Source organism: Chiroxiphia lanceolata, chromosome 4 (assembly GCF_009829145.1).
Source record: "Chiroxiphia lanceolata isolate bChiLan1 chromosome 4, bChiLan1.pri, whole genome shotgun sequence".
In the NCBI taxonomy this organism is placed as follows: domain Eukaryota; kingdom Metazoa; phylum Chordata; class Aves; order Passeriformes; family Pipridae; genus Chiroxiphia; species Chiroxiphia lanceolata.
Genome location: NC_045640.1, coordinates 59,862,495 through 59,888,845, shown reverse-complemented (window position 1 = coordinate 59,888,845; position 26,351 = coordinate 59,862,495). Strand labels below are relative to the sequence as shown.

The window sequence follows — 26,351 nt, the reverse complement described above, 5'->3', positions numbered from 1 at the left end:
TCTTGATGTTTGTCTGGAGGTGGCTGCCTCAGCTGACATGAAAACGTGTGCAGAGTTTGTTGTCATGATCTTGCATAGAATGAGGAGGGAATGTTGGCTCCACGCAACTGACTGTTGTGTATAGTTGGAAGTAGGTGCAGCTGGAAGTAATTTTCTTTGCTTTTTACTCATATTTGTTCAACTACTTATCTGAATTGGGACTGAATCTTAAATTGGTGTAAGTGATGGTGTATTCTTATGATGATGAGGAAACAAGAATAAAAATACAATGGGAGTAAAAAGTGAACTGATTGGTTATAGGTGTTTTTAGGGTGGGTTTTTTTCAACTTTGCTGCTTTCTTATATGGCTCTTTCTTGTGATTACCATCAGAAATAAAAAGTTCTTGTGTATATCCATAGATCTCTCCACATGGTGGATCTTCTTCCAATGTGAATGGTGTACCTGAATCACTCCGTTGCCAGAGTCCTGAAGGTAGGACACCAGTAATTGCTAACAGTCCTTGCAAAAATTATGTTGTAGGTGACAGTTGACTTAGCACTTTTAGGTGGTTCCTGATGACTCCAAATCCTTTTCTGTTCTGAGATGTTTGATACCTTGTCGACAAACTTATCTTGGAAAAATTGTTATCACATTTTATACATCGAGGCAGTAAAGAGAGGAAACAAATTTTGTAAATTTTTTTGTCAAGTGGTAGCATATTAGTGGACCGTGCTCTTCAATAGTCACTGTTAGGAATTTGATTTTGACCTGCAGTATCACCAGAAATGTGTTTGGGGCTGGACTGAAAGAGGAACCCTCCTTAAAGAGCTGATTGTACTTCAGGTAGAACCACTGGCCTATCAGTTGACCATAGCTAAACTTAACCTTTCATTCCTTATCTCTTTAAAGCAATGTTAGTTATTTTTAATTATTTTAAATTTCATTTTAGAGTATTTTTTTTTATTTTAAAAATACTGAATAAGTGCCTACCAGCATTCCTTGCACTTTGCTTGTTTCAGCAGCAGCCATAGGAACTTGAAGGAAATCAGCAGATAAAACTTTTTAGGTCTTTACATGCATGCAGATGAATTTTATTTGCATTTTACTTTGAGTTTGCAAAAAGATACTTCAAAAAAGTAATTAGAGCTCAGAAAAATTTTAGACTAAGAACTTCTAACTGCATTTATTACTTTTAGAATATGCCTATACAAAACCATAGTAAGAATTGATTTGTGTGTGAAAAGGTCAAACAACTTTGGCTTATCTTGTTCTTTCTTACGTTTGAGATAAAACCGAGGGAATAAGCACTGAAGAAAACAGCTTACTTTTAAGTTTGTTTTTGCATTTGTGACTGTTCTGTATCTGTGGAACCCACTGGGGATATACTGCATCCTGCTGACACTTCAGCTTGCATTATTGACTTTTTTATTTTTTTATTTTTTACAGGCGTGAATGGAAACAAGTTCTCAGGGTCATCTACCATCTTGAGAAGTACGAAGTGGGGAAGGTGATTGGTGATGGCAATTTTGCTGTCGTAAGGAATGTGTAGAACGGTGAGCAAGGAAACTGTCCAGTACTGCTGTTTATTTTACTGGATAAAGCCCTGTGCATTAACATAATTTCTTAGAAAAATGTAAGGAGATGAAAGCAAAGAGCAGCATACCCATATGCAAAGATATGCATACACTTCAGGAGAAATAGGCATAATGAAATATGCAGAGCTTCTTATGTATTCTTCTAGCAAAGGAATATGCGAACAGCAGAGAAACATTTTTTTATCCCAAAAACTAAAGGAGATATCACCTTCTAATGGTGACTCTTAAGGAAACCCCACAGATCTTCAAGAAATCCCTCACACTACAGATGGCTGTGGGTGACAGTGTGTGGCATCTAAACAGTCTTTGAGAGCCCCCCTTCTGCCTCAGCACTTCTGGTGCTCTAATGTCCCTACTGCCTGCTGCTTACATGATTTTTCACAGCTTTCAGTATACTGTGGGTAAAGCATTCTTAAAGGCATGCAGTTGTTGGCTATTAGCCTGTGCTACTGGCTCCCTTGTGCTTCCTTCTTCTGTGAGGTACTGCGGTGAGTAGCCAGAGACTTTGCAAATAGACCCTTCAATACACCCGACCCTGAAATATTCTTGTGCCTGATTTCCCATGGGGTAGACAGGATACCTTTGCAGACCTGTGCTGTATTACTGCCCTTCCTCTGAAAGCTTTGTGTCACACTGTGCTGCTAGTGCAAACATAACAGATGATTTGACTGTCACTTTCTCAGTGTATTTTTTTAGAACCACCTTCTGCTATCTTCATCAATCTGAGAGCTGTGTCAGTTTCTTAAATATTATGAGGAATTCCCAACTTGTTTGCAAATACTGGGAAAATTCAGCAAATGACTGTAAAAACCATAAAAGTTACAGAAATGGTTTCTACTATTTGATCCTCATCTTCTGGTTTTATTAAAAGGAAAGAAAGGTACTTATGAATGACAACATCTCATTCCAGAAGTGAGGTTGTACTAGCGGGTCCGTAGTTCCCTGGGTCTTCCCTTGTGCCCTTCTTGTAAACTGGAATAACACTGGCAAGCTTCCAGTCAGCAGGGACCTCCCTAGACTCTTAAGACCTTGGTATATCTTTGAACTGCGTCCTGCCATGATATTTGCTAGGTCCTTCAGTTCTCTGGGATGAATCCCATCAGGCCCCAGGGACTTGTGAGCACTCAGCTGATGCAGCTGGTCCCTGACAGTTTCAGTGTCAGCAGATGGAAAGTCACCGCTCCCACTCTCATGGTCCTCTGACTCAGGAGACCGGGCAGCCCCATGTCTATCAGTACTACTAAAGGCTGAGGCAAACAAAAAGCATTACATGCCTTTGCTTTATCTTAATGTCTATTAGTCAGGTGACAATCTTCAACAAGTATGTTTTCTTTAGATCTCCCTTTGCTATTGACATACTTCAAAAAGCCTCCTTGTCTGACACAACACTGACCAGTTTCAACTCTATTTGTGCTTTGGCCTTTCTTGTTTTCTCCCTGCAAATACGACCACAGGTCTATAATCTTTCTGTGGAGCCTGACCTTGCTTCCAAAGATCGTACAACTTCTTTTTTCCTCTTGATTACCACGAGGAATTCCTTTGTTCAGCCAAGCTGGTCTTCTGCCCTGCTTGCTTGACTTAGAACACAATGGAATTTCCCACTCCTGTGCTTCTGAAAGGTGGTTCTTAAAAACTGACCAGCAATTGATCCTCAAAGAAGATACAGGATACTCTGATAAAGAACTCTCTGAATAACTTAGTTTGCTTTCTTGAAATCCAGCGTAGCAACACTGCTGTCCTTTTCTCTCATTACACCAAAATTTTAAACTCAACTATTTGATGATCACTATCCCCAAAACAGACACCTACCATTACATCCCCGTGAGTCCTTCTCTGTTCACAAATAGCAAGTCTAGGAGGGCATCTTGCCTGAGCTCTTCACACTCCTGGGAGCAGTGCAAATGTTCCCATTGGCATTGCCATCCTTAGGTGATGTCATCCCAACCCTTGGCTTACCTGCTACAATCCTGTTGGTATCCGCTTCCCCCATCCAAGTCTAGTTTAAAGCTCTCTCAATCAGCTCCCCCAGAAATGCCCAAAGATGCATTTTCCCCACTGGGACAGGTGGATCCCCTCAGGTCCCAGCATACCTTGTGTCTCAAGAAGTTCTTCTGTGGTTTAAAATCCCAGGTTTCAGCTCAAGCACAAGATGAATGATGCTTCACAGTGTTTTCTCATGCACCCTGAAGCTGGCCACACATCCTTTGTTATTTATAGAGTGAACAACATTCATGAAGCTAGCAGATTAAAAGCATCAGCTTACATAATATATTATTTTCAGAAATATCAGCTGTGCGTTTTGGAAATCGCTTAAGTTCCACTGGAAATGGGACAAGGGGTGGTAGGTCACTGGGGTTTCAAATGTCATCTGTGATTTTTGGAATGAGGAAACTGGACTAGAAAAACAACCTTCCAATTGTAAAAACAAAAAGAAAAAAAAGGCAAAATTAAACTTAATGTCTAGTTTTGTATGTGATTGAATCTTTAGTGAACGTTAAATGAATTTATATAAAATAAATACACAACCGTAATTGCTAATAATAAGAGTGAAAGAGGAAAGGCCAACCATAAATGCTTCTCTTTTAATTCCTATTAAATCTACTTAATTTCTAATAGTGTTGTGCTAAGAAGCCTTAGTTGTGGAGCTAGGATCCCATTATACCAGCTGTTCTACAAAGAGAATAAGGGGGTCTTTTTTGTAAAGGGTGCCTATATGTCTGTATATAAAGACATAATTCAACAGATGGGCACTGACAGCTCGACAGAAGAATACCAGAAACCTGTCAGACAATGCTGGTGTATGATGCACTGTGGTATTAGCACAGAAATTATGTGGATTATATCCAGGGTTTTTTCTTAGGTAGAGGACATTTGCAGAAGGAAGTGGTTGATGAATTGGCTTTGTGAATGTTAACTCCTGTTTTCTCACAACATAAGTGCCAAAGGTTTGCTAAGTGGATTTTGCTGATCAGTTGCTTGAAGGCTTTCAGATATAATTTATAGTATAATGCACAAATTGTGATTCTGAATTACATGCTGTATTCATAGTAGATTTTACATCATACCTGTAATAAGAGAGGATGGCATTTCACGGATACCATTTAGATAAGGCTTCTATCTAAAGACCAGATCAGGTTGTAACTATGACAACCTTGCAGCTACAGCTGCACTTTTCAGGAAGAGATTCCCTGCTGCATTTTTTCACTAATGCATATATCAAATGTTAGATGTTAATTCAGTTATTTTTTTCTGTAAGGTACTGATTTGGACTAGTTGTATCTAATGCCAAAAGCATAGTGAAAATTACCCTGGAAGTGTAGAAACATACCTGACTTTTGCTTTTGTAACTACCTCCTACTTTTGCCGAACATGCCAGTGGTGTTCTGATGCAACCTGGAGTCTGTAGGCATTGGCACAATACAAAACAGTAGCAACAAGGTCTTAAGGCATTTTCTTTCTTATGTTCATCATTAATATAAGTAGTAATTTCTTCTTAGTTTAAAAAAAAATTACACTGTGTTTCTTTTTTCTCTCATTTTCTCCCCTTCTGGAGAAATGGAGATTTTTATTGCTTAAAGGGATGATTCACAAACAAGAGCTCCTTTCTGTGAGAGTACTTACCAAAACAGCAGTCCTTTTTACTTTGTATATAACCACCCTCTTAAAATGAGGACTTTAGATGACTGCTGTAGAATTCAACAAAATGCTTAAAAAAAAGTAAATAAAGGAATAACAAAATACAAAAGCTCAAAATCACTACCTAATATATTCTACAGGATTTTAGACTACTCTGTAATGAACTATGGGGTTTTAGCTCTGCTGAATCTTATTGAATTTTTTTACAAGGATATCAGTCTTTCTTCTGCTCAGTTACACATATCTGTGTATGATTTTTTTCTTTAAAGCTTACCAGTTGAACAAAGCTAAGTGGAAGGCTGAAGGCAAATTTTGCATGTTGCATTAAGGACGTAACAGAACCGTGCCTGGTCAAAAAGCATAATTGCAGCTGGATCCTGGGATTAATACACTAAGTGAGCCAGGTTGTGGTAGTCAGGGAAACAGCAGGCACAAATGCTGCTGAGAAAACAAAAACCGAAATCAAGCCCATTCTGTGAATTTTCTGTCAGCAATCTCGGTGGGTCACAACATTCTGTTATGACGACATATTTACAGATAATGTCACAATTTGTTGGTCGGTTTCTAATTAATGGCTCTCATGTTTTTCTTGCTAGATCCACAGGAAAGGAGTTTGCTCTGAAGATCATAGACAAGGCTAAATGCTGTGGGAAGGTAGTGTACAACAATTTGCATGTATACAGAAGCAGCACTAGCAGCTGCTCATTAGTCATAAATGGTGGGTGTATTTGGGTTTCTGAGTATTTTCAGAATATCTGTTTAACAAGATGATAATGTATCCAAGAAGCAAATAATAAAAGCAGTGAGTGTTAGTCTACTAAATAACAGAGTAAAAAGCAAACTAATTGTTGTCTATTTTATTGGACAGACAAAAAAATGCTAATATGCATCCAAAATATATTGAAACTATTTTATCTGTAAAATATGAGAAAGGAAATTTGTAGCTATACTGGTATTTATGTAATTCCCATCCCACTCTGCCTCTTATTTTTCTCTTTTTATGGCTGTACATGCTCCTTTTATAAGCAGAACATGGATTTGGAAAGAAATTTTTGTGGCCATTTCTTTCTGTTTACATACTCTTACCATCCTGTATTAACAAGGATCTCTTGAGTTCCTAAACATTTTCTTTTAATTCCAGCTTAAAAAAAAAAAAAATTCCAAAATTGTCTCTTCAGCAGAACAGCATCTCATATAGTGAGTCTAGTTCTGGGCTCCTCAGTACAAGAAAGATAAGGAGCTACTGGAGAGGGTTCAGCGGAGAGCACCAAGATGATGAGGGGTTGGAGCATCTCTTATGAGGAGAGACTGGGGCAGCCAGGCTTGTTTAGTCTGGGAAGAGAAGGACTGAGAGGGGATCTCATTAATACATATAAATATCTCAAAGATGGGTGTCAAGAAAATGGGTGCCAGACTCCTTTTGGTGGTGCCCAGCAAGAGGACGAGGAGCAGTGGCCATAAACTAAAGCACAAGGAGTTTCACCTCAACATGAGCAAGAGCTTCTTTCCATTGAAGGTGGCAGAGCTCTGGAACAGGCTGCTCAGTGAGATTGTGGAGTCTCCCTCTCTGGAGACATTCCAAACCCATCTGAATGGCATTCCTGTGAAACCTGCTCTAAGTGATCCTGCCTAGATCTCTAGTCCCTTCCAACCCAAACAATTCTGTGATTCTGTGAAATAGATATCTGAGAGTATCTCACCCCTTCTTTCCTTTCCTCATGAGTATACTTTTAAAAGGAAGAAAAACTGCTAACCTACAGCCAAGAACGTAGACAAAGCGTTGGAATAGATAACAGCAAATAAAATACTTCTATTTTTACTGCTTTGATATATCTTAAAGAAATGTGCTCTTAAGGAACTTAGGAATTAAATGGATTATAGTTAAGTGTTAGCTAAAAGATCACTGAAACACAGTATTTATTAACAATCAAAATCTGCATTGAAGTCTCTTTCACAGTAGGCAACACACTATTCTTTCAGCTACTAAAAAGATGGACTTTTTGATCCAGACACCTTATGTTTTTTATGTAAATGACTGATTGAAATGATTCTAGAGGTATCTTTGTAACCAAGTCAGGGGTTTAAATCAAAGGTATCCTTTTTGTTGATTACATGTGTAACTGCTCTGAAGTGTCATTCAGAGCTCCAAATGCTGCATGTGTCCTTGTAGGAGGATGTAGCAAGTCTGTGTGACATTCTTTGTGTGGTAAGGAGCTGTATGATGCTGTGATGACTTCCTTTAAGTAGAGGTGCTAAAACAGAATTGTTTTATGTATGATGATTTTAAATCATGTGTTACGTGCTAGGAGATCAGTGTTCCAGCATCCGCATTGTTTATCTCATATTCTCCAGGTTTATTTAGAAAATTTAGAAAGGAATCATAAAATGCATAACCATGAGGAAAAAGTGCTAAAATTGCCTTTCTGAGATTGAAGTGTTGCAATTTCTTCAGCTGTGGGAAGGGTGACCCAGCGCTTTCCACTGCAAACAAAATTTTGGATGATGTGTACAGCTTGCAGCTTTAGTGGGTGTTTATTACTTGTCTGAGTCAGCTGCTTAGTATCACACATACAACTATCTAGAGATAGACAGTTTGTTTTATACAGTAGAGTTTAGACATATTTTCTATATGTCTTTCTCCCTGCTTTAAAACAAATTAAAAATCAGCCCCATGGATGCATTCTTACCTGTTTTGAAAGGATCTGTATCTGTATAGCTACAGACTGTTGTAGGAAGATGTTTGTACCTGTTAGGGCAGTGGCAGAACTGTCCAGGAAGATTCCAACAGAGAAAATAATTAAGTTTTGCTACAGCTTATTCCTTCCTCGCTTAGTTTCACAGGCCAACATAAGCACTGCTTTGAAAACACCCATCCAGCCCAAATATGGATGACTTGAGTGTTGCTCACTGCTCCTTAGCAGTTGATCTTGGATGTCCTAAAACTTGAATACAGTTGACTAATGTATTTTCCACAAGTGGCTTAAATGTTAATTACACAGTAATTTCACTGTAAATAAATCATATTAATGTAAACTGAAGCATATATTGCACTATCCAGGAAAAACATTGTAATGACTTTGAAAATTACTGGTTTTTTATATAGCAAAATAGAGCAAAACAGTGGGGTGGTTGAAAATAAAGAACCACGTATTAGTCAGCATTTTAAACAGTAGCTCAACAACATTTCGGGGACTGTTTTAAAATTATTATTATTATTTTAAATAAACATTAGTTATTCCTGAGCCTTTATTTAAAGCAATTAACAATTTAGTCAAGTGAAACAAGATAAAGCACAGATAAAGCTATTGTGCCTTAGTTGTAATTAATGGATGTAATAAATTTAATATGCTATCTGTTCTTTAGGTAGAAAAGCTATAATAATATTCTAGTTTTTGCTTGGACTCTTAATGTTAGTTTTGAATTTACAGGCTTCCATCCCTAAGGCTTAGTATGCTGTGGCTGTTCACTTCTGTCTGGTGATGAGATTCAGCATTGTGTTTAACAAAATTGCTTCATGTTGTTTGTTTTTTTTCCTCCAGAGCACTTTGCTTGGAGCAGGCATATGTTTGTTCAGAATGACAATTGATGCTCTTTCAAACTGAATTTCAAAGGTGTGACTGTTTAACCCGTATATGCCGCACCCTACTCTCACGAAATGAGATGCACACATGGCATGTGGTTTCTGAGTTATGTAGCCACATAGAGCTTTGGCAAAAACACAGTGCATCCGTAAATAACCCTGGAAGAAGAAGGTGAAGTAGCACAAGATCTTCAGTCACTGCCTCTGCACAGTGGATCACATCTCCTTCTAATGCTCTGCTCACAAATGCATGAAGTGCATGCTACTAATCGGTGCATTAAACATGAATAAGTTCTGAGTCCAGTGCCATGATTTGTTATCTGCCCCAGTGTAAGGGTGCTCGTGTTTTTTTGCAAGCATTGGTATTATTTTGCAGTGAACCTAAATACGTCCGTATTTCAATATTTATAAGGAAAATTAAAATCATTCTTTCACATGAAAGGGGCATGTAATTTTTTTCGCTCTCCAGTGTTAACCATGTGCTAAAAATGTTCCAGAAACAAGACATTTGAAACTAATTTGTTCTTGAACGCCATTACTTCCTCAGAAGTCTAGGGAAGAGGAAATTAAACGCAATCTGTGTGCTGTTAAGCTGTTGGAGTCACAACGATTTAACTGAGCTATTACACATTTTGCAGATTGTAAATCTGAACATACATATAAAATGAACTGAAAATCATAACCAAAGCAGTTATAATATTTTTTTCTTGTATATATTCTACAACTTTTAAAAAAAAATAAAGTCCTTGAATATAAATCCTAGGTAATCTGTCCTTGAGTAACCTACACTAAATGAGAGGTGAAGGCTGGAGAGGATCAAGAACATGTTGACTATTGATGAGGGGTGACAGGTTACAATGATCCAGCTTGGGGGCAGAAAGGTTCTGAACTTAATTTCACCTCATAATACCCACATAAGAATATAATCTGCACTTCCTGAATTGCTGTCATGTTCTGGGGTCTTTTTTCAGAGCTATCCCATTGTTTATGTGAGTGAAATACAGTATTTTAAATTAAATGTGGTCAATGGTGAAATCCAGCATCTGACAATAACCCTCTACTATATAAATTAAACAGCAAAAAGGGTGCTCACTGATCAAGTGATCAGCTGATCAAAGGAAAAGCAAATTGGCAGTTTCATGTCTATTCAGATAAACTTCTCCATCCTGTTTTGAACAGGAGCACCTGATTGAAAATGAAGTGTCTATTCTGCGTCGAGTGAAGCATCCAAATATCATTATGCTTATAGAGGAAATGGACACCCCAACAGAACTCTATCTGGTGATGGAGCTGGTCAAGGTAAGACTAAGGAGGCTTTATTATCCTGTTGAATTCTTTGTGTTGGTGTGAGATCTGAGCAGCATCTGGGAACACTAAGATCTTGGGAGACATAATCATATACGATTTCAGTGGCAACTTGCATTTTTAATAATAAAATACTCTTTTTGATCAATTACATTAGTGGAATTTATCTCTCTTCAGTTTTAATTAGATTATTAACACAGATTTGAGGTAATTTTGCAATGTGCACAGTCTAGACAGAAGTGGATAGTGTTTTTTTATATCATGCTTACAATATGCAGGGCTGATAGAGATGTGCTTTACTAATAGAACACTTGCATTTATTTCACTAATATATTTATGTCAGTAATATATTTATTTAATAATTTGCCTTAAAGTAATGAATTTATCTCTCTGTGATAAATTTGTCTTAATTGACAATAAATGAGACAGATAGTTTAAATTCAAGTGATCATCATCCAAGAAAATTAAAACTCAAAAATCTCACCTGATTTGCTTGTATTAAACATTCATTCCCCTTATTTCCAGTTCACCAGAGAACAGATATGCTGCTTTCATACATGTACAGAGAAAACAAAGATAATTCATTTCGCTGTCACCTTGTGAGCCAAATACACAAATTGCATCAAGTTTTAGTTGTGCATTCTCTTGTCTGAGTTGTGTTCATACACAGCAACACTGCACATCAGCTTGATTGGCATGTCAGGTACAAATATATATAGCAGCAGCAGCACTTTTTATTTCTGTCTGAAACATTGTTAGATTCAGGATTCCCCCCCTAGAGTAGTTACCAGCCTGGGAAAGCTCTAAAAAAGTCTGTAGTTGTTGAATTCATAATTTCTGTAGCCTACTCATTTCTCTTCCTTTCTAGAAGTTATTTTTATATACTATAGGCTTTTTTGGGGTTTCAAGACAGTATTTTTTATATTTTAATTCACCATCCTCTTGGCCTGTATTTCCTGAATTGCTCCTTCTCTTCCCTGTATATTGAAATGCTTGGAATGCCACCCACAGCTCAGACAGATCACTCCTACAGATGTATCCAGGGTAACCATCATAGAGACACCCACATAAAATTTGTTGCAATGACTGAAAATGCTGCATCAGTAACTTGCTCACATGTTGTTATGTATTCCAAGAGGAATAGGGCATCCATAAAACAGAGACTGCACAACTGAAACATTCAGAAATCACCTGTAGGTTCCGCACTTCGGCATATCATGGAATCAGTGGATTCATTTATGTTGGAAAGATCATGCTTGTCTTGTTTGTCCTCTTTAGCTTTATTTATTGATAGTTCTGCAATACCTGCAGAGATTGATATTTGCAGTTCATTACAATTGCTGAATATTTGTTTGTTAAGGTTTTTATTACTGGGCTAATTTACTTTAGCCTTTACTCAAAACCAGGGCTGTTTTTCACTATATTAAACTGTATTACACTGATAAGATGAAGAAAAGAGAAACTGTATGCCTGTACCTGTAGATAATAGAAATGAGTAATCAAAGGTAGGAAGATCAATAAAAAGAAATCAAGACAGAGAAGATCTGTGATTTGTCCAAACTCAGACACCAGAAGCCAGGATTACAGCTGAGAATTTAATGTAGATGACCAAGTCCCAGTATAGTATCTTGGTGACAAGATCATCTTTCTGCAAAGTAATTTTTTTACTGTTTAACAGGTATTTTGAGCATGCCTTTTGTAGAGGAAGATTTTGCATGGGGGTTTTTTTTGGTGTGTTTTTTTTTTTAAATTAAATATCATCTTAATAATTTTTCCCACAGTGGTCTTTTTCCTTTCTATTATGTAGGGAGGAGATCTATTTGATGCTATCACTTCATCTACAAAATACACAGAGCGAGATGGGAGTGCAATGGTCTACAATTTAGCCAGTGCTCTCAAATACCTTCACGGTCTCAACATTGTGCACAGAGACATCAAGCCAGAAAATCTTCTGGTATGTCCCATTTATATCTAATACTTTCTCTTACTTGTTCTCATTAATGCAAATGCTTGTATATATAAATGTCAAGGAGCTGAGCAGAGAAGAGCAGGCATATAATTTAGAATAAGCATGTATGAAATAAATCTTCTGCCATGGGATAGCAATCACCGTAATGCAAGAGAGCTGTGCTCAAACCTGTCCTTAGACTTATCTTTATTTACATTTTGATTGGCTGCCATTCGGATAAGCAGGAGTATTGTCTCACAAACAATGAATTTTAAAGCTACGTCAATGAATTATTTATTAGTTTGCAAGTGAGAGAAAAGGTGGGCTGAGTGCCATTTCTTCCATTTCTTTGAACGATCATATGGTTACCATCTGAAGCCTTTCCCCCCCCCCCCATTTTTCTCTCACTGTCATTGTAGGATCGTCTTTCTGATGATTTACCAATATTTCAGCTGAGAATTAACTCTTACATATGTTTATTTTGTCCTGGGGGACTGACTACTTTTGTTTTCAGCAGAGACACAAGATAGCTGTGTTGACAAGAATTACCATGAAGTCTGCTTTGGGAACCACTTATACCACAGTCCACAGAGGGCATCTTTCCCATTCTGTTCACAGAATGGGATCAGCACATGCCATTTGCTTATACACAGAGGTTATACTTGTGCACTACATATTGGATATTAGATATTAAGTGTCACGCACTGAACAAACGGGGCCATAATCTCCCCTGCTTGAGCCACTGTCATCAGGCATGCTGGTAGCTTTCATCAACACTTGGTAGGCATTTCTTAAAACCTTCTGTGGTGTTTGTCAGTCCTGTGTAATGAGGTTGCATCTAGAGTAGGAGTCATGGCTTATCCCAGAACAGAATTTGAACTATTACAAGGATAGGGCTACAAGCTGAAAATATTTTCCATTTCATAGTCAATTCTTTCCCAACTAATTCCACTGACAGTGTTTGGCCATTTAAATAAGCCCTCAAATAAATTAGACTGCTTAGCAAAAGAAAGGGAGGGGAGGCTTTTCCTAGAAAATGTAGTTACAGCAACATGGCACTTAGGAGTGAGAAGATGAAGGTGGAAGTCTCACCTTATCAGTGCATCTTCAAACACAGACAGTCCAAAGAAATTTTAAGCTCTCATTAGCGATTGAATCAGTTATAAATAGGCACAAATGTCCTTTCTGCCTAGAAAGCCTAAAGAGATTACTCAACAGATGCAAATCTTACTCACTGTGATGACAGTGGCAGAACATAAAGATAACATGCTGGTATTGAATGTAAATGCAAATAATTCCTATCAATTGCTACCTAGAATTGCAAGTAGTTACTTTTTTTGCACAGGGTCATCCAGCTGTCTGAATCTCTTTACTAGTCATGCATTTAAAAATGCAAACTCTGAGTTTTGAAGGTGTTATATAAAAGAGAACAAGAGTTTCCATTAATGATATGAATTACAGAGAGGAATGAAGGAAAGTATTGCTGCCTTGGCAGTGTTCAGTTGTTTGAGGAAACAAAAGAAATTCAGCCATTCTGGAGATTATGGAGTCCTACATTCTAAAATTGGATTCCTTTGAAATTATGTTAATATAAATAGTTTACTTTAAGAACGAAACTGAGATTAATTTATTAGGGGGATGTTTCCTTTTTGTTGGTCTGGTTTGATTTACTCTTGCAATCACTGTTGTGTAGCACTTTCTTTCTATTGAAATTCAACTTCTTTCATCAGTAAAATGACTCAGAGGTAGACTCAGTGCTAGATTATTTATGGGGCTTTTGGTAAGATACAGTTGGGTCTGCACAGAACCCTAAACAGTTCTCAGTCAGCTTTCTCACTCCTTTACTGAGCTTTCCTAGACTGACTAAGCATAGGGAGGACATTTGCCAATGAAATATCCATTATAACACTGACCAGATTTATGCCAAGTTAACAAGACGTTAAACAAATCTGATGTAGCTGCCAGTCCATTTTAAACTCCAGGTCCTAATCAAATGAAATTATAGTATTATATTCTACTTAATATATTTAAAACTTCTCAGTATTCTAGGATTGGGTTTTCCTTTTCCCCCCCCCCACTAGTTGCTTGAGGCTATGTCATGGTCTGACCTACATAGCTGGCAGACAGCTCCATTGAACACTAACTCCAGCTGCAATCAATGGTAATAGCATTTTTCTCTTCTTTCCCTTCAGGGCTGTGGAAATTACCTCTTTTTGCCCGTCTTCTTGGTGTGATGATGGTCATTTTCCAAACAATAAAAAACCCCGCAGATGTTCTCCTCCTCATGTGCTTTTATTTTTCTGACTCTAGGTATGTGAATATTCAGATGGAACCAAGTCTTTGAAGCTTGGAGACTTTGGACTGGCGACTGTGGTTGAAGGACCTTTATATACTGTCTGCGGTACACCCACCTACGTGGCTCCAGAAATCATTGCAGAGACAGGGTAAGGATAAGACATAGACCTTGTAACCAGTTATTTTTGTCAGGTAGCTCCTAACTGTTTTAAGAACTAGAATGCTTTAATAGGCTGGCTCTCCATCTTTTTGTAACCAAAGCGCCCATGGGCATCATTCATAGTTCCTCAAAGAGGCTGGTTTTTTGCTCATCCTGACCCCAGAATTCACCTTTGGCCTCCTTACCCACCTCCCTTGGACCTGCTGGTGCAGTGGAGTTCATTGGTTTGTGCTCCCTGCCTCACCTCTGCGTTCAGAGCCCATTATACCAGCCATGGCAGCTGCTTGGGGAAAAAACAGACAAGCAGAACACAATGTTTGTTTGCATTAGAAATGGAATAATTTATATTGGAAGAGGCTCCAGAGGTCACCTAGTCTAAACCTGTTCTCAGGGCAGCTCTAATTAGATCATGTTGATTCAAGTGACCTTGTTTGGGTGACACATGCTGTTTGATAACTGTTTGCTTAATTAAACAACCCCATTTTTTTGTATTGAACAGGTCATTGCATAAATACAAAATATTTTTTAACATGGTGGAATTTCAGGAGTCATCCTTCCTTTTAGACTTATTAGAGCTGCATTCCATGCTATAGCTGAGTCTTGCCATAGCTGTGACCCCCTCTGAATTTGGTCTTCCTAATGGAGGGAGGTTTGTTGTATTGTTTCAGTCCTTGTTCAGTGCATTTGTTGTATGGAGAAATATTTCACAGCTGCAGCGAACTCAAATGTCAAATGGCACTTCGTCTGCATGTTTTAGATTTTGACAAACTGAATCTACGGATAGAAAAGAACAGGGCAAAAAGACCTCTTTTTGACCTCTAGTGTTTTAATTTCTGTGCTTTGAAGAAAAGTGCAGTTCTTTTTCCCGGTGTTACTCAAGAGACTGGAGGATTGGTGTGTGTCTTGTTGCTTAGCAACACATGATAACCTAAGAGGTAGTTACTTCACTATAGGGACTGAGAAGGCACATCCTGTCTTTTATCGTTAGTGATTCTGGATTGGGAAAACCTTGGTACTGACTTGAATTTCAGTATATTCAGAACACTCTGGAGAGCCTGAGGCTTCTGGTGGGGAAAAAAAAAAAAAGAAAAACCATAGAATCTTGGTTTCCTAAAGGCTAAAGTTGTGAAGAAAAAGGTGCTTAGGTACAAAATACATTACCACATAATCAGGAAGTAATTTAGAACAGATTCTCCTGTAAATTTAGAACAGATTCTCCTGTATTCATGTCAATGCAATTTTTTTTTCATTGAAATGACTTGGATTTTTTTTTAATTCAGCACAAGTAACACAGCCTTGTTTTCTCAGATATGGCTTAAAGGTGGATATTGGGCTGCAGGTGTGATCACATACATACTGTTATGTGGATTTCCACCTTTTCGCAGGTGAGTGTCAAAGGGAAAAACAATAAAAATAATCAAGTTCTTTCTCCCTGAAGAAGGCATCCTGGGGGAAAAAAAAAGTGGATTAGATTGACACATTTTCTTTATGTCTTTGTCCTTTTCTTTAAATTGTTTTCAATTGTCCTTCTTTTTAGGTTCTGGGATTAATTTTATTTATTTATTTTTCTAAGGTCGCAGCCGGTTTAGTGCTGTGTGCAGGGATGTGGGGGTGTAAGGGCAGAGCCGCTTTTCCTTTTGTCTCCCTGTGTATCCCAGCTCCACGATCCACGGGCACACGCTGCCCTCTGGCGTTTTTTTTGGGACCCGGCAGCTCCTGGGTCTGCAGTGCCAAGGTGGGAGGGTGGCTGGTGGTGAACCGAGGGGAGGGGAACAATTTGTTTCTCCTGCACTTTTAACCTTGTTAGTCTTTTTGATAAGTGTCATAGGAGCGGTGGAGTTTGCAAACATCATTCTTGCTACTCAGCGTCACCCATATGTAGGAGCTCTACTGAAAATCAAATGGATAAGCTTTGTGCCTCAGCCATTTTTATTTTCCAGGGAATTGGCATATTTAAATAGTGAATTCTTCTCTTAACATATAAATTGTTAATGCATGGTCTGTTTGTTCATTTTTACAGCAAAATACTTAATTAACTAAAACACCAGACCGAGAATATTTTGCAAAGAACACAATGTTAAACAACTCTGGTTATGGAAAACTATTATTTAGTTTAGGTATTTGGGGGTTTTATGTAGTTAGTTCATGTTTAAAACTGAAACTTGTTTTGAAGATACAGTATAGAAACAAATGGCAGTTTATTTGAATAGAGTTTAGGGGTTAGGCATGGAGAATGTCCATATTCTATTAGAACCAGGCCTTAACCAAGGTTAATAATATTTATTTCAAAACCAACTCAAGAGCTACATTGTTCTTTATAGAAATAGGTTGGGTGGATGTTCACAGCAACAAGTTGAAAAACCAAAAATCCTGCTGCCATTGATCTCTGAATATCATGAAACCATGTTTTCGATACAAAAATACTTATCCTTTTAATATCAGTAGCCTGCCAGTACTCATGATACATTTAGTTTACTGTGTTATGTATCTCCTTGATGGCTTTTGAAAATTCTCCTGTTTTGATAGTTTAACAGATGAGGCTCATTTCACTACACTTCCTCCCCCAATCATATGCTTTCTGTAGCAGGTTCTTTAGAACTAGGCTGGCAAATGACTTACTTTTGAATCCCCTTTCCTATTCCTGTGTGTCAGCTATGCAGTCTCTTCCAGTGGAAGAGCTTTTACCTCAGTATATAGGTTTCTCATTTCCTGACATTTTATGGTTGTGCACTGTTGTACGTATTGTTTGCAGTGTACGTATCGAATTGGCAAACAGCTCAAAGTGCTGCCTCTATATAAGCTTGAGAATTATACATTTAGTAGTTAACATCATTTCTGTTCCATCCCCAAATCAAGTTAAGAATTCACATGATTGACTTCTTTCTCATCATCTTTTTCATTACTGCTGTTCTGCAGTGAAAACAACCTTCAGGAAGACCTCTTTGATCAGATACTTGTTGGGAAGCTGGAATTTCCTTCTCCCTACTGGGATAACATCACTGATTCAGCAAAGGTACTGCTACATTTTCCAACCTGAAATAGCATTTCTGACAAGTCCCTGAAAAGATGTTGCTCTCTTGGAAAGGCAGACTAGAAGATTCAGAACAGACTCTTGCCCACTGCTCCAGTTGCTGTGCCTTTTTTAATTGGTTTAACCTAACGTTAAATCAAAGCTCGGGTGTTTCAGGCTGTTGTGTTGCTGTCTGAGTGAGTAAGAGTAACAGAATGCCAACTGCATTCAGTGAATATCACATGATATTCAGTTTACTTCATGAAGGACTATTATAGCAGGTTCAGTGCTTCAGCTGCAAAGTAAATATCTCTGAATTTCCCCTCCTATTACTCTTTAAAAAAGAAAAATCATTGCTATGTGCAGTGAATGCAGTTGACATTTCTTCCTGTTTTACTTGAGCCAGTTATTAGAACTTTTCAAGAGGTGCAGCCACTGCTAATTGCCGTTGCTAACAGTTCTTGTGTTATCATTGCAATTTTGTTTAAAACAGTTGTGTCTGCAGGATAAAGGTTCCAACTTGTAAGCCCTGCTACTCAAGCTAATTCACTCATGTGCTCTGAATGATATCTGAAGGCTCATTAGCAAGTAGAGATTATTTTTTATCCAGCCAGTGAGAAGTTCCTTTTTTCTGCATTTCCCAATGGCTGTTTGTTTATCCATTTATCAACATTTCCCAAGCTGTGGTCATTTCACACACTTCCAGGCATGCATTCTGAACAAGGCCCTCAGTCTTGGCACTAAAGGTGATCTCTCACTTCAGACTTACACAGACTAATAACTTGGCTGGTTGGGAAACCTCTCAGATAGGTATGTTATCTGCTTGGAGAAGCCATTCCCCAAAACTGAAGCAATGAACACTCCTCAAATAATGCCTTCAGTTTCTTGACTTTCAGATGCAGTTTCTTGCCTCTGATTGGTATTTTTTATGTACTGTTACTATGTGTGTGCACTGCCCATAGAGGATCTCATCTCTCCCAGGTTTGTTTTTGTTCTGGTCACGTGCATGAATATATAGAGAACAAAGTGGAACATTATAGCTGATTTTTTTTAACATTTCCTTTTCATTTGGTTTCAAAAGATTTGGTGAAACATGAGTACAATGAGGAAGTTGCTATGAAATATGCTGTCCAGCATACTCTTAATCCTGAAGGGCAAATCTTTTGTTCCAGTGAAGTCACGCTGGTATCACTGGTTCTGGAATCAGCTGGCTTTTATTTTCACCCAGGTATCAAGAAACTTCCACTGAGAAGAACTTGGTGCAACAGTATTTCAGTTGTAATATCCTTTTCTCAAACTCTTCTCTTTTTTCTTTTTAATAAAGGAGTTAATTAGTCTGATGTTACACGTGAATGCTGAGGCCCGATATACAGCAGCACAGATCCTAAGCCATCCCTGGGTGTCAGTGAGTAAATTACATTTTACTTGTCTCTAATTTTATATTAAACCTGTAAATCTAAGCATTAAAGTGTAATTTTAAGAAGCAGCAATACACTTCTACTAGGTCCATTTCTTTTTATGGAACTACTGGTCCCATTTCCACATAAAGGAGAAGAGCCATAGTCTGAATTTTGCTTCGGCTGTAGCAGCACTGTCAGCTTCTGGGCTCTGAAGGAACAGAATGAGGCTGGCACTTGCTGACTGCAATTAGAAGGTGTTGGGAGTTGCTAAAACCTTGAACATAGCACAACAGGCAGATGTGTGACTTCAGCACCTTCTTTGTTATTTCGCATTTAACCTAGAAAACACTTATCTCAAAAACGTGTCTGTGGAAGGGCTATTGTGCCTGTTGGCATCTTACTTGTTGCAGAGCTACTTGGAGTACAGTCTGTTTCTTGAAGCACTTCAAGCTTGAAATACAATTAGCAAATTCAATACCTAATTTAAGACTAAGCTGATGGCTGCCAGGTCCTTCATTTTTTGGGCAGCAAGCAATGGGGAACACCAAAGTGCATTGATTGATTTAAAATCAGTTCACTGTTAATAAATACTAGGTTTACATGTGCATAGTCAATGTTTATTTTCACATATATTTAAAAGAGGGGACTGAGTACGATCTATGGAGTTCTGGGACACAAGAGAAGACAACTATAATGAGTGTGTTTGTGCATAACAGCTCCCCTGAAACTTATTTATGGGACTGTGTAACATCTCCACACTTAGGACATGATGGACCATTTAAAATACTGATTTAAAAGAAATCCAAATGACAAGTATGCTTTTATTTTAACATTATTTCAAGCACGTTATTTTTAACATGCTTGAATAAAACTTGCAGCTTTGCTTTTACTTACTTGCATTCAAGCATACTTTGGGGGTTTTTTCCTTACTTGATATTGGTTTATTCTTATACAGGATGATGCTTCCCAGGAGAATAATATGCAAGCTGAAGTAACAGGTAAACTGAAGCAGCACTTTAATAACACCCTACCCAAGCAAAATAACACATCTGCTGGGGTTTCTGTCATCATGGTAAGAGAAATAAACATTTTTATACATTGATACTCTACTTTGCATATCTTCCTAACAGTGCTCTATGAGCATGTGTGGTGCAAGAATAGCAAAACCAAAGCTAGAATAGTCTCTCATTCTAGTCTTTATTTATGTATAATGTGGATTGTCTCATCATTGCTTGAGAGCAACCAAGTCCATCACAGTGCAGTACCTAAGCTATAAAACAAGCTTCCAAACAGAAACGTGTAAACACTAAGTAGGTGTATGTTGAATTTGAACTCTTTCATTACAAAAACTGTGATTTTTTTTAATAATAATGACCACCTAGTCAGTTAAGTAGGCTCTTCCCCTCTGCCCGACCATGTTTTGCCTGATCATGAGCATACTGTTGTTCAACACTGTGCTTGCCAGGAAACCAGACCCCATTTCAGAAACTTTCTCTGTAGTTTTGAATGTTTGCCACATTAATTTTGTCCTTATCCAACCCCTGCTACATTTTTTCTGTTCCCTAATGGGGAACTTTCCTTGAAGCATACAACGGGATCCTGACGACCCTACAGCTGAACTCACATAAACAGTAATTCCAGAAGGCAGATGTGTGAATCATGGCAGAAGAAATGGAATTTATTGCTATCAGTACCAAGAACTGCATTTGTAATTGCCCAGTCACTGTTGCAGAGAATATGCAACTGCAGTAGTGATTGAACTGCCCTTCTGTCCTTACTGTGGTCCATCCTTGGCTGATGTGAGGATGGACACTGCACACAGAGTATCTTCAGTTAAAAAAAAACCATCTATGGTAGTAACATAACAGTGATTTCCACCCCTTCCCATTAGTATTAATTACTCTCGAAGTCCAGCCCACTTATGTTAACAAAGAATTGTTTTAATCATCTGAAAGTCAGTAAATTTAAAAAATGTTTCTGCATACATACATGTTTTTGCAAATATATTTATGTGATTAAATAGGCCAACAATTTAAATGTAGGGCAAGTGATAACATAAAAATAAGTCAGGAAATGGATTTCAGGTTCATGCTGTGTCTACATTTCATTTGACAGTTTGACTTGACAGTTTGAGAGGGACTTCAGAGCTTCATTCTTTATACTGTTGAGACTATGGATAAGCCTGAAGCTGAAAACTGGTATAAAATGCACTACGTCTAATAAGAGCAATTTTAATTCTAACTCTCCCCTCTCCAACTTGCATGCCACTTAAGCCTGTCTCAGATCTCTGACACAGCATAGCTTCTGGCTTCTTATTGGTGTGGGTTTTTTCTGATTCTGTTAGCTACTGACATGCCTTCAGCCAGGAAAATACACCTCATTTTCCCTTTTCCTGCCTTATTTCCTCTAACAGGTATGGAAGGATGTAAATGCATAATTATTTATTTCTGAACGCAGCTCCCAGTTATTGGTGAAAGGAAAAGTAAAATCTTGATCAAAACCACTGTGATCTGTTGAGGGTTAGGCCCCCAGTTTGTTATTCTTGCCCTGGTTTATCTTGAACTTTGAAATTTAGTTACCTTTGTGTTCAGAAGCTCTTCACTTGTACTAGCACTCATTGCTTAAAAACATTCAGCTTCAGACCAGCACATATTGTAATTCTCGTGTATTGCAGTGCATTGCTATATCAGTCCACCTGCATATTTAATGGAATCCCCTTTAGCATCACTTCATTCCAATACTGTCACCTGGCCAATGCAGATAATACCATCCTGTGGCAGATAAGTAAAACTGCACATCCCCAGTTCAGTGTTCTTGCACAGGAGGCTGCTGCCCCCAAAAGCATGTTGCTGTTAATTAATTACTGATTTTATTTTTTGTCAATTTTAAAATGTTCTGTAAATCTAAATTTGTTGCAATTGTGTTAGTTCTGCTTAAAGTAAGTCTAGTTTCTGTCCCTTGCTTCCTTCCTTTTTCCTCCTTTCCCAATGCCTGCATTGCTTTCCTCTGAGTAGGTCCAAGGCAATGGTACGTACTAACTGCGATGCTTTGTTCTGCTGCACAAAAATACATGTCCTCCATTTTTAACAAGAAAGGAGAAATAACTAAGCCAGTCTGAAGTGGAAAAAGCTGTACAGCCACACAAAACCAGCTGAGGAATATCTTTTAAGCAGTTACCAAAAAATTATCTGTCTTAAGAGATGCATATTTGAAATTCTAAGCAAACACTAAGATAACTTTTTTTTTACTTCCTCATACATATCCTGATCTATTCTCCTGGCAGTAGTTTTGTGCATATGTATATCTTAACATATCTAACAGCAATTAGAAAAAGATGAGAACCTACAAAGACAGAGGCAAAGAACAAAAACACTAAAATAAATATCGTTTCTATTTAAAATAAACATATTAATTGTCACTTGTTTTATAGTACTACGACCTAGTCAGGAGATAATAAAAAACCATTCTTACTAGTTACAGTAAAATTAAGCCTCCTCTTAAATCTTTTTAAAACAGAAAATCCTGAATTGTATTACGTAGGTATGTATTGCTGTGTGCAACGTGTGACATCTACCAGAAGCTGCTGTGAGGACAGCACAGGAGAAAATCACTGTCAAGCATGAACTGAAAGCATGTCCTTTCCCTTTTACATAACTTTACCTGCCACTGAAATAGCAGAAACCACTTTATTTACAACTCTTTTTCCAGCAAACAGAAAAGGAAATGCAATCCTGCCAGCATAGCAGCTGCTTTGATAATGATAAAACTCCTGCAGACCACCTCAAAATCTCAAAAGTCCAGATGCAGCTCAGCTGGTCACTTTCTTGCATGCTTTGTGTGCAGAGTTGATTGTTAGTAGCAGAGAATTCAGTGTGTAGTATGGAATTTTCTCCTGGTACTCTATGCAGATAAGACTAGTGATGTCACTCACTTAAAAAAAACCCAATAAACAGCAAAACCTACACCCTAAATTCAAAATACTAAATACTTTACCTTTTCTTTTGGGCACTTTTATAGTCAGTACTTTGGTCTGGCAAAGCCTGGCAGAAGGCCTTGGGGGTAGGAGTGGTGTCACAAGGATGCTTGCCTCCTCCCCTGCCCCAGCACACAGCCACAGCATTGTATAAAATGGTTTCAGCACAAGAGTTGCCATCCATCTACATCTAAATCCTTGTAGTCCTCTGAGAAATCAGAGGTAGTAATCCAGCTCCTTGCCAAGTCAGATAAATGAGAAATATGAATTTATGCATTCCAAAAGGAAGTTTTCACTACCAAACTACATGTTCAGTTTGGAAAAAAGAGGGTAAGTACCTTATTTCTGCTGTCCCTGATGACTTTGATGCAATAAACCACATCTGTAAACAAAAAAGAACCATGCTAAATTTAACTTGTATCAGAAAATTATTTCAATATTAAATATTTTAGTGAATAGTATCAAACTCTTCTAAAAACACACGGAAATGTTCACACTAGTAAAGCAAGTCCTGAGCAATCAAAGAAAGAAATCCCTAAGGAAAAGGCAGAGCACTGACCTTACTTTACAAGTAGCACATCCCAGCTCAGACTATGAAATGCCACATAATATTATAATTCTTACACATCCATATGCAGGAGGTGCCACAAAGGTGAAACATGTATTTGTTCTCCACTATTCAGTTAAGTTGTCCCACGTTTGTGGATTTAGAAAGCCCCAGCTGTACATGACTGGAGTAAGTATGTACCTTGCACCATTCTACATAACTGAATAAACTACAAAGAACATTTAATCTGTTTTAACTTAAATCTGTATTACCAATGGTACTTAAAGCTCGTCCACAAAGTAAGCTAAGCCAAGGAGTAATGAATTTATAATGATCAGTATCAGCCTTGAAAGTGTGAATTGCACTGTTCCCCCAAGTCTTAAAAAGCAATTTGACGTATGTTTTTGACACAGGAACTACTAGATTTCCCTTTAGGTCACTTTAGACACTGCACTAGCAATTAAACATTACACTCTCATTTAATTAAATTGCAGTTGTTGGCTTCAGCAGACATACTACGTGCTCCAAATAATCCACCTACTGCACTATGGAGTTCTCAGTTTTCATTCTAACCTGTTACTCTCTTCTCCAGTAAATTCATTTTTAAGTACAGAAGTCAGAAATTACATATTTTTGCCACCATGTCAGCTTTGCGAGAGGTCATTTGCCTACTCTCAGCAATAAGCAGAGAAGCAGATCCTTTCTCTAAGACAGAAAAAATCATGAGGTTTCCATCTGTCACCTTCATCAAGGGCTCCTCTTCTGTAATGTGTAGTTTTTTACAGAAAATGTATTACTGAGCTCTCACTAAGCATCATGTGATGTCTGCAAAAACACAGGTGCATAAATTTGGCTAAGCTGCTATGATGAGTTCCTGCTGTATCACAACCACTCACACCATCTTTTTTCCACATCAGACTTGCAAGACAAAGTTTTAAGGTTGCAACATCCTGGCAAACATATGTCTGGAAGATAAGTTTCCTTACATTTTCCAAAGTCAGCAACAGAGAATGCTACCATTTAATTATCTATAAGAGTTCTAATGTTATTTCTCCTTTTTTTCCTGGCTCTAATGCATGCACTTGATGTCTTGTAGATTGTTTTAACCCTTAAGTTCAGACAGGGCTTTATTTAACTGCTGATTCATGATGTGCCTTGGGTTTGTTTTTTCTCTTGTTTGTTTGTAGAACACAGCTCTAGATAAAGAGAGTCAGATTTTCTGCAGCAAGCGCTGTCAGGACTCTGGTAGAGCTGGAATGGAGAAAATTTCTGCAATTGCTGCTGCAGCTGATGATCCTCGTGTGGCTGGGTCCGAGACCCTCTTCCCTGCTGCTTCTGAGCCACTCCGATCCCCCACGCTGCCTGCCTCAGTATCTCCTGAGCTTGCTGGGGATCAGCCTGGTGCGTAGGACTGATGAAAACAAATCCAACTGAAGCTCCCCACACTCTGGCCACAGTTTCTCTTCATTTCCCATGACTGTTTTTGGTTTGTGTGCTCCTCTCGTGGTGAGCCCCTGCCAGCTCTGATCTTCTTTCTCATAGTGAGCGAGTGACCGTGCGCTTTGAGTCGCTTTGCCCTTGTCTTCAGAACAGCTGTAGGGGAAAGACTGGCAAATGTTAGAAGATTTTAAGTTATCTGTGTTAGTAATTAACTCCATTTCACACAGCCTTGGGCTTAAAGAGACTAACTTATGGTGTAGCTACCATATTTTTATATGAGCAGTGGATGATGAACAGTGACGGGCCTCCCCTCTACAAGCAGGCCCCGTTCTGTTCTTCTCATGAGAATTCTCAGAAAAGGGGGAGAGGAAGACAAGAGATGAAAACTTCTATTTGCCTTCTATTCCAATGCCTCTATTTTTAGCCAAGTTTCTACTAAACTTGAAGAGGCAAATTTTCATGAAAAATTTTTTAGTGGACTAACTGTAAATATCATGAAACAAACACTGGAGATAGAGAGGGAAGGATGGTTGTTTTCCATCAAGTTTGTTATCTAACTTGCAGGCAGGGTAGTGTTTAGATAATATGAATTTAAATAAAGTGACTTGGGATGTAAACATGAGCACTGGACGTTTATTTGTAATGAAGACTGGAGTGAAGGAAGCCTTTTTGTTTTAGCCATTTTCTATCTTAACTGCAAGTGTCCCATCCAGGCCTTTCTCCAGGGTCAGACTACCTATTAGGTAAAAAAATTATGTTGGACCTGTGAAGGGAAAGCCTGCTGCATGTGATTCAAGCTACGATGAACAGAGCAGCTCCCACTTCTAGGATGAGCTGATACAGGAGCTGCCATCAATAGCCATCAAAGGTTGTCAGTGCTATCCCCCTGTTCACCTGGTGCAGGCACTGGAAACAAGGATTGGGGAGCAGCTATCCTGAATCTGCAGTCACAAAATAGATGAGGTTTTATCTTTACCATAATGCTTAGTTCAGTATAGTATGTATTCAGCTTAATTCTTTTCCTTTGCTCGTTCTTATGAATTGGTCATAGTTCATTTTCTCTCTTAGCTATACTTTCTACTAGAATTGTAAAAGAAAGACCTGCAATAAACTTTCTTCATTAAAAAAAAAGATAAAAAGTCATTCATTTCTTTGAGAACTCAGTTATTTCATCAGTGAAACTGTTGTCTTCCATGCCTACCAAAAACACTTCATAGAATTAATTTGAGGATTCCCTTAACCTTTTAAAGTTCATCGACTCCTGTGGAAGGCTTGGGAACACATGATTAAACATGATGGTTTTACCTTTTGAAGAGGCATTTAAAGATCAGGAAGTGCCAACTGAGAACTTAAGGTCACGGTAGCTGAAAGATGTACAGCAAGAAGAATGGTAATAAAGATAGGGAAACACATTACATGTCTTAAACTGTGATAAAAAGGTTGGGTACAAGCAGTCATTGTGAATTAACTTGTTGTGGGCTC

The 26,351-nt window shown here is 38.1% G+C and overlaps 1 protein-coding gene across 1 annotated transcript in view; it reads left to right on the top strand.

Moving 5' to 3' along the window:
• The window catches only part of DCLK2 (doublecortin like kinase 2), an 83,355-nt gene extending 57,355 nt beyond the window's left edge, over window positions 1–26,000 (top strand). Inside the window, 14 exon segments of the mRNA XM_032687091.1 lie at window positions 400–472; window positions 1,427–1,459; window positions 1,462–1,512; window positions 1,515–1,533; window positions 5,808–5,865; window positions 9,971–10,090; window positions 11,904–12,050; window positions 14,355–14,488; window positions 15,808–15,824; window positions 15,827–15,884; window positions 17,416–17,512; window positions 18,834–18,914; window positions 19,865–19,981; window positions 24,617–26,000. Coding sequence (XP_032542982.1) covers window positions 400–472; window positions 1,427–1,459; window positions 1,462–1,512; window positions 1,515–1,533; window positions 5,808–5,865; window positions 9,971–10,090; window positions 11,904–12,050; window positions 14,355–14,488; window positions 15,808–15,824; window positions 15,827–15,884; window positions 17,416–17,512; window positions 18,834–18,914; window positions 19,865–19,981; window positions 24,617–24,838 — 1,227 coding nt within the window. The 3' untranslated portion in view covers window positions 24,839–26,000.
• Window positions 26,001–26,351: the final 351 nt, after the last annotated feature.